The 9,207-nt window shown below is 39.6% G+C and overlaps 1 protein-coding gene across 1 annotated transcript; it reads left to right on the top strand.

Moving 5' to 3' along the window:
- Positions 1-345: 345 nt before the first annotated feature.
- Positions 346-7,644, top strand: ARHGEF3 (Rho guanine nucleotide exchange factor (GEF) 3; the record flags this gene model as incomplete). Its single annotated transcript, XM_008588401.1, has 4 exons — positions 346-516; positions 2,928-3,114; positions 5,436-5,678; positions 6,627-7,644. Coding segments are annotated over 4 exons (885 nt in total), but the record flags the coding sequence as incomplete, so codon positions are not given.
- Positions 7,645-9,207: the final 1,563 nt, after the last annotated feature.

Below are 9,207 nucleotides of genomic sequence, written 5' to 3'. Positions count from 1 at the left end.
GCTGAGTCTCGCACATCAAAGACTGTACCTTTTATCTCTTCCTCTCAGATAAAATTATGCATCCATATTAGTTTTATATATAATACAAATAATGGTATATGTGTACAAATAAGTATATATATGTGTGTGTGCATATATGTGTATAGATGGATAGATAGATACTGTATATTAAAGGCATATATTTATTTTTTCCTTTTTCCAAAGCACCAACTTAAATAATAGAATCTCAGAATTAGATCCAGGTGTGTCTTGCTTGGTGACCTTCAAGGCTGAGCCCCTAAGACTTGCTGGTATGGATGGTTTGCTTACTTTCCCCCACACTTATCTTCCTCTTTGTTTCCGTAGATAAACATCATTCAGGGAATCGTGGCAGAAATCAACACCAAGACTGGGGAATCTGAATGCCGCTATTATAAAGAGCGGCTTCTTTACCTGGAAGAAGGCCAGAAAGACTCCCTGATCGACAGCTCACGAGTCTTATGTTGTCATGGTGAACTGAAGAACAACAGAGGCGTGGTAAGTGGTTACTCTCCTTGAACAGTCTCATCCCAGGCTCTCCCAATCCTAATCCATTTGATGCTGAGCCTCTTTTTACTATTCCTATCTAGGGTCATGTTCTTTCAAAGAAAAACTACTTTTCCAGGGTTTTTACCTCACAGGAACATGGATTTCTTTTTTCCATTCATTTTTTTAAAAAAATGCTTAATGTCATGGACCAGTACATATTCAGAAAGAATTTTAAAATCAGCATAGGTTGCCAGCTTTTTATTTTGTTTGATCATGACCTTCAAAAACAAATACAGAACAGTTAACATCCCCCATCCTCTTTCTGTACACCAGTCAAGGACTGAGGACTCTGTGGTTGGATGTGTCTAGGACATTAAACGTGAACTCTAGTTCTTATTGCAGGCAGATTTTTGAGAAGACAGTAGTTGTGATGAGAGGTTTGTTGTTCTCCTCCCAGAAGAGTTGTGAAGGTCCTTGTGAACAAAGTCCTCTGTTGCAAAAAGAGTGTGGTAGTTGGAGGAAAAAATGAGCTGAGACTGATAAGAGAAATTCTTGGCGAGCATTCATAAGTAAGGGATATTTTGAAAAGGCTGTCCAGACAATCTGAGTTCATGCTGCCTACCTTGGCTAGGAGATTGACTGAAGTAGGAATAGTATAAAAATCTCCAATTATTTTAAGTACATAAAACAATGATCAACCTTTTCCCTCTCCTACCCCCAAAAGAAAATTCTTTTTTTTAAAGGAATTTATTTATTTTTTTATTTGAAACGTATTGCTGTACATATTTATGGGGTACAGAGATATATTTCAATACATGTATACATGTAATGTGTGATGGTCAAATCAGGGTGGTTAACATATTCATCATCGCAAAAATGTATCATTTCTTTGTGATGAGAATATTTGATCTCCTCTCTTCTAGCCATTTGAGAACATACAATAAATTATTGTTAATTATAGATGCCTAGCACTACTGTACACCACTAGAACTTATTTTTCCTGTCTAGCTGTAACCCAAAAGAAAATTCTTAACACATTCTTTCCGCCAATTCAAACTTGATTATTTTGTGTTTTACTTTGTTTTTCAGTCTTTTAAAGTACACATTTTATTTCCACCATTCAATCTTTTAAACTCAAGATTTGGTTGAGTTTATATTTATGCCATTTTTTTTTGTCCTTTTTGAGACTGGCCGCATCGCGCTCAGCCAGTGAGCACTGTGAGCGCCCCGGTCATCCCTATATAGGATCCAAACCCACGGCGGGAGCGCAGCGCTCTCAGCGCCGCACTCTCCTGAGTGCGCCACTGGCTTGGCCCATATTTATGCCATTTTTGTTGTGTGTGGCAGGAAGGGGGTGAAGACCTACGGTTTATTTTCACCCAAATATAAAATTATCTGATAATGCTGAATGTGCTTCCCCTGCCACAAATCAAGACTAATCCAAGTTTCCACCCCTGTCCTTCTTTCTGGTCTCCCCTTTGAGACCCCTGGGTTGAACATTCTGAAATGTTTCCACCAGAAAATCGGAACCTAGCTGCAAAGTTATGGATCTCTTCACTACAATTCCTAAGCAATTCTAAACTATGAGAAGAGACTGACTTAGAATTGAAAAGGCGTATTTACCATAGCTTCACCCAGCAAACTTGCTTTCATGATGTGGTTTGAGACGAGCCTTCATAAGATTTTCTTTTAGCCCGCAACACACACATCTGTTGTCAACCTTTAAAGCACAGCGTCTTCAGAGAACAGAGATTCTGATGAACTTAACTGAGAAGAAAAATTTTGATCATCTTTCTTTGTGGCTACAGCAGCATGCTCAGGTTCCCTCAGGAATGAGCAGTGTTCCAAGTTGGAGTTCCTGGATGAAATTGATAAGCAGTTCTGTGGTTGAAGGAACAGTGTTTTTATGGGTTTGGGAAGCAAAGATTAATATTAGGCTTTGATATGTCAGTCACATCCTTTAAAGACTATTGTTAATTTTGATCTCTTAGAATTGTATTGGATAAGATAAACCAAAGCCAGGGAGTGCTAACTTTTCTGTCTTCGTTACCCCCTTCATTCTACTCCCTTCTCATTTTATTCTTATGGGAGCCAGAGGTTGTGTGTGTGTGCACAGGTTGTGAATTGCAATGTGAATAGGGCCCAGGCATTGGCAGCCCTGCTACACCACATATCTGTAGCTAGAAAGGCTTTCTCCAGTGAGTCCATAGGGAAGCACTCCAATAGGGAAGGCAATAGATATATCTAGAAATGCATGAGAAGTGCCCAATTTCTGTTCTCCTGGAGACAGACTTGAGTCTAGGAGTTTACAATCCGGTGTGTACCTGGTACCTGGGGACATCTATCCACAGAGGTCCACATTTCAACCACTCATTATTAGATTGTTGCTTAGGGACATCCTGTGGATTCTTTTCTTCTAGAAACTACATGTCTTCCTGTTTCAAGAAGTGCTTGTGATCACTCGAGCCGTCACCCACAATGAGCAGCTCTGCTACCAGTTGTACCGGCAGCCGATCCCCGTGAAGGACCTCTTGCTGGAAGACCTGCAGGATGGAGAAGTGAGGCTGGGAGGCTCCCTTCGCGGGGCATTCAGCAACAATGAGAGAAGTATGGATGGCATTCCCAGTTGACCTGTTGAATCTTTTTGGTCGTGGTAATTTGGAGGGAGTGGCTAGCTGGTCAAAAGAAAAGAGCCACAGTCTTGGAGTCAGACTGCATGCATTCCAGTACTGTCTCATCATTTACTGATGATGTAACCTTGTTCAAACTCTGTGAGCCTCAGTTTCTCATCTGCAAAGTGGAGATGCATATATATCCTTTGTAAGGTTTTTATAAGGATTAAGTAGGATACTGTTAAGTGAGCCTGTCTGCACATAGCTTGTGCTTCTTAAGCTCCCTTTCTCTGTCTTCTTCCTCTGGAGAAAAGCATGCTTATTACCAGATGGCCCCTATCTGGAAACCATTTGCATTATGGTGGGTTTTGTAGTTGAGTTGGCAGACTTGTCTCTAAAGGATATAAGAATGGTCAACTGGAATGAGGGTTCATCTGTAACATTACTCAAATGGGCTTTTGTAACTTGAGACTTAATAAACAAGGAAATTAACCGAGAAAAGCTAACATAGGAATGTCTGTGGAGTATCTTCCATGTGTAGAGCACTGTTCTAGGCACTAGTATAGAGTGGTGAACCAATCAGTTAAGTTCCTTGCCACTGTGGAGCTTACACTGTGATGGATAAGATAAATGATAAACAAAAATATTCCAGGTGCAGTTAAGAAAACTAAAACCCAGTAAGGGAATACAGGGGTAGAGCAGCAGAAGGTCTGTTTTAGGTGCAATAGAGAAGTCTTCTTTGAGAAAGTAGCATTTGAACTTCTTGGGTTAACAGAGGCATTATGTTGTCGAAGTAATTAGTATGTACTGCCTCTTACCAACTCATCAATCCCTCCACACTAGTAGGAGTAGTAGAAATAAGAGCTTATATTTTTTGAGTACTGACTATGTGTAAGGCATTGTATAAGCACTTATGTTCATTGTCATATTTATTCCTCATAAAAACCTTATAAGGTAGGTTCTTAATGTTTTCCCCATTTTACGAATAAGGAAACTGAGACATAGAAGAGTTCAGGCACTTGCCCAAGCTTAAAAGATGGAGCCTCAATTTAAGGGACTAGGATTATCTTCCAGCTGAAGATGGCCAGCAGTGAAACATTTGGGTCTCTCTCCTTTTGTTGCTGAGCCTCTAGGCCATCTGAAGTGGTGGTTCACAGTCTGTTGGCTACAGGGTTAGTGCAAGGGGACTGAACATGGATGATTCTTGAACCAAGCTTTGTATGTGGCATGCAGAGCCCATTAAATGTCAGTTAATGTTGTTTTTATAATAATGTTTTATAATAATGTCTTCTATATTGTGCACTACCATTTTTTAAATTCATCTAGCTCCTGTCAGTGTAATTAAAATGTAATTTCATTTTAAAGCGAAACCAAATTAATAACATCTCTTTATCTTTACGTGTGTTCTTAATCATTGGGTACTCATGTGGAGAGTCATGGGCACTTTTGATGTTACAAAGAGCTTCTTAAACTGGGAAAAGCTCTAGCTTGGGGCATTTGTTGAGGTTGCTTATTATAAGACCCACCTTAGACCTATTGACTCTCTAAGGATAGGGTCTGGGAATCTGTATTTTTAACAAGCTCCTCTAAGACATTTTGTTATACAGCCAGGCTTAGTAACCAGTACTCTGGGGTCCCCTAAAACATGAGACTGAGTTTTTTTTGTTTTTTTTTTTTTAAGATGACCGGTAAGGGGATCTTAACCCTTGACTTGGTGTTGTCAGCACCACGCTCTCCCAGTGAGCGAACCAGCCATCCCTATATGGGATCCGAACCCGGGGCCTTGGTGTTATCAGCCCCACTCTCTCCGGAGTGAGCCACGGGCCGGCCCATGACTCCTTTTTATATGGCTCTCAAACCAAGAATAGTTTTTATGTTTCCAAAGGGTTATTTAAAAAAAGAAAAAAGTAACAGAGACGTATGTGGTCCACAAAGCCTAAAATATTTTAGGCCCCCAGACTTTCATCTTGTGTCTCCAGGGTCAGAGAAAGGGCTGCATGCATGGCTTAGAGTGTGGGCCATCAGCTTGCTCCTGGCAGGTCAGTGCAGCAACCCCCCCACACACATACCAGTTGGATAAGAGTATTTGAGATTTGTAAATGGGTTGGGGTCCTGAGAGCAGTGAGGGCAACTGACAGCTAGACCTATGTCAACTCAAATTGATCGATGGTGGCTGCAAGGTGGAACTAAGCCCTGTCCTATATCAGTGGGAAACATTTTGTAATCAGTGATGTCTGTCATGGGTACTGGGGGTTAGTGTCTGGGTATATACCTGTCCATTGACTTTTGTTTTTTCCATGTATTTTTAATTTCTAGTTAAAAACTTCTTCAGAGTCAGTTTCAAAAATGGATCCCAAAGTCAGACCCACTCGCTACAAGCCAATGACACCTTCAACAAACAGCAGTGGCTCAACTGTATTCGTCAAGCCAAAGAAACAGTTCTGTGTGCTGCGGGGCAGGCTGGGGTGCTTGACTCCGAGGGACCATTCCTGAATCCCACCACCAGGAGCAGGGAGCCACAGGGAGAAACAAAACTTGAGCAGATGGACCAATCAGACAGTGAGTCAGACTGTAGTATGGACACAAGTGAGGTGAGCCTCGACTGTGAGCGCATGGAACAGACAGACTCTTCCTGTGGGAACAGCAGGCACGTTGAAAGCAATGTCTGATAGAAGCATGTGTCCTTCCTAGAAGTTGCCCTGTGTCTTATGTGTACAGTATTTGCATTCCACATGTGGAACGGTTTGGAGAAGCACTTTTTAATACTTTTGTTACTGTGTTGGCCCAGTCTCTTGTATCTGTACCTTTGTGTTCCTAGTACTGTAACTGCCAATCAATCTGTGTAAGCTGGATTTCTGGCAACTGTTACCCTGTATCGTATTTGACAAGTGTCTCAATGGATGGAGAGGTACTTGAACAAGTTAGTTTCAATTGTCCTGCTGGATTTTAAAAAATAGAAAGAAAAAGGATCTCTAAACTACTGTTTTATGTAGATTGCTTGAAGAATCCTTCCTCCTGTACTTCTCTAGTGCTTTTCTAGCTCTTTGACATGGTAGCTGAGGGCATGGAATTTAGAGGGTCTTGCAAACAGGGTATAAGGAATTCTCTCAAGTATCGGGATGGCATTTTAGGGTAACTGGGAAAGATCAACCCTGCATGTGAACTTCGTTCAATGTTATTCAACCAGAAATTGTGAAAACATTCTGAAGGCTTAATTTTGCAAGGGAGAAAGCATTGTCTGAACCTTGTAATTGCATCCTGTGCGAGTTCAATACAATAATCTATTAGGACATGAAATAGAGGCCAACCTTAAAAGGGCCAGGATAAAAGCAGCTGCCAGTTCTGAATCTCTAACTGAAATGCGCATGGCACTAGGAGTGTCTGTCATAGTTGGTGGCTTGCCTTAGCCATTTCTATCCTATAACATCAGAATAGAACCCAAAGGGCCTGGGAAAACCTGCCAGGATAAAGAGAAGGCACTGTCTTCATTTTGTTTCATTTCCCTAGGTCTACTCATATTTCAGAGCATGAATGAAATGACGAGAAACAGAGACTATGCCTGTGTCAGTGATGCTGTTTACAGAAATATGAGAGGAAGAATTTGGAATGAGAAGCACTTCATCAAGACCTTCTGTGGGAACCATTTAAAGAGAAAAACATGGTCCAGTGCCTCTGAGAAAGGCCAGAGCCTTGGGTTTTCCTGCTCTGCTTTGGGGTCGTCAGTTTGCTATCTCTGGTTTTGTGCTGTAATTAGAACCACAATTACATTTTCCAGAGGCCAATTTCATTAATTCTAATTAATTAGGATCAGCTAGCCAAACTAGTGACCTCTTTGTCCAGTCTTGATTTACAGTGCAGCGTGGGGTGCAGACCTTTAAAAAAGTTAACTAAATATGCAGAAAAGCTCCCTGTGAGTGTAAATACTAAGGATGACCTGAGCAAAATTATACCCACACCAGCACTAGTAGTAATGATTCTAAATTATTGCCAAAAAAGTTTTTTTTAATCTTCTGTGTCTTTCAAGTTTACAGAAAAGAAAGCAGTAAATACAATGTTGTCATTTTATTATGTACCTATATAATGTGCATTCAAAGAAGCTGTGTGGCAAGATTTATCAATATAAAAACAAGGTATATTACTTCATTATTTTTCAAAAACAAAAAATACTGTGGTCAATTGTACCCTGTAAAACATATTTCTGTATTTATAGATTTTAAACCTGGTGAATTTTTTCTATTACAACTTTATTTAAAACTGCTTGGTTATTATTGTTTTGGCAAGTGAGGGAAGCTTCTGCAGACAGAAGCAGAGGAAAGCCAAGAAAAGTCATTTGATGGTGAAGAAAAGAATGAATCATTCTTTGCAGGAGCCATCGGCCACTTTAGCCAGTGTGTTGAGAAGAGATTTGTAAAGTGTTGGACCATGGGAAGAAAGTCAATGAATGTTTTAGTGAAATGAATGTTTTTGTATAACAGCCTTAAACTTTTCTGGAAGCATTTCAAATAAATTACATTAAAATGTTGTCCTTCTTGTATACAGTGTTTGTCCTACAAATATCAAATTTTAACTGTCCTCTTGGGTGGTGAGTTCTGAAATTTTTGCTTGTGGTTCCCAAATACAAACTTTAAAATAGGGTGCAGGTGGAAATAAATGATTATTGATTTGATCTAGCAAAGCTTTTACAGAACTCATATTTCTAAGATCTATTTTTTCAAGCATTTCTATTCATTCACTTATTTATTCATTTTAATAACTCTATCTTGAATCCATACTCAGTATAAAGTCAAGGGATAAGTTATAGTTGTTATAGAAAAGAAGTGATAAATCTCACTGCTTATATAGGTGACCGTTGATGAACCTGAGGCTAAATAAAAGAAGGCAAATTTCACTCTGAAATTCTTACTGGAATTTTAATCCACTTTTTCTTAAAATGGTTAGTATAATTTCCCACAGAGTAGTTTTTAAATAAAAAAGCTAAACAGTTTTAATCTATTGGTAGTCAATTCTCAATAGCACATTGGCCCAGTAAGGTAGTCAGTCTTATCTTTATAAGAAGCTCTCACCATTTTCTTTAACATATTTTTAATTCCCAGATTAGGCAAGATATTTACATAAATAAATGTAAGCCCAAATTTTCTCCCAAATGAAAACTCGCTTTTCCTCATTCTCCTCCTCATCTTTTTTCTCCTCCTTCCTTTTTGTCCTTGTCCTTCGGTGCCACTTTGGATATTCCCTCCATTTTTTGCTCTTGTAATTGTATAGAATGATGATATTAGAGGATGTATCTTCACTAACATATTAGAAAATGTTTGCACTGACATTTTGTGGGTTAGTACAAATGCTTGAGGGCTAAATGGTTTTCTTCAGTCTATTTTCAAGATGTTATTTTACACACAACGGAATGTAATCCTTCTAGTTTGAATGAAACGTCATAAGTAATGAAAATAGCCAGAACTAGCAATTTTGTGCAAAATTAATGTGTAGTTTCATCTTCGGGGCTGTGGTCACCACCACTGACTGCTTTAGCTTCCATTCCTGGCACAGTCTGTAGCAGCTAAGAATGCAAACTCTTCATAACCACAGTCCTGTTTCAGCAAAGATACTATGGTTACAGGAAACTACAACTCACCATCTTGCTGAACAAGCTCTTCAACTTTACATTTACATTCTGCCCATGTCCACTTTTTACTAATTCTCCAAAAGCCTGAGGGCTCTCTGGAAGATCTGGTGAAGAGAATGACCACTCAGTTTCACTAGGGTCAATTTCTCCTACCTGGCTCTGCATGGCATTATGGAAATAGACACTGAATACCTCCTCTCATTGATGTAATTGATTCATCTAATTGATTCTATCTTGTTTATTGACAGAATTCTATAGTAACAGTTTTGGAAGAAAATTGGAAGAGGGTTCCCAGGTCCAGTAGGAGTCTGGAGATCATGAAGATTTAAAACATTGCTCACAATGAGAAAAGGTGACTGTATTTACTGCACCTCAAAGGTATTGAGGGAATAAGTTAGCAAAAAAAAAAATCCCTGCTGGGGCCGGCCTGTGGCTTACTCGGGAGAGTGTGGTGCTGATAACACCAAG

Source organism: Galeopterus variegatus, unplaced genomic scaffold (genome assembly GCF_000696425.1).
Source record: "Galeopterus variegatus unplaced genomic scaffold, G_variegatus-3.0.2 Scaffold4801, whole genome shotgun sequence".
NCBI lineage: Eukaryota > Metazoa > Chordata > Mammalia > Dermoptera > Cynocephalidae > Galeopterus > Galeopterus variegatus.
This window is presented reverse-complemented; position numbering and strand designations above follow the sequence as displayed.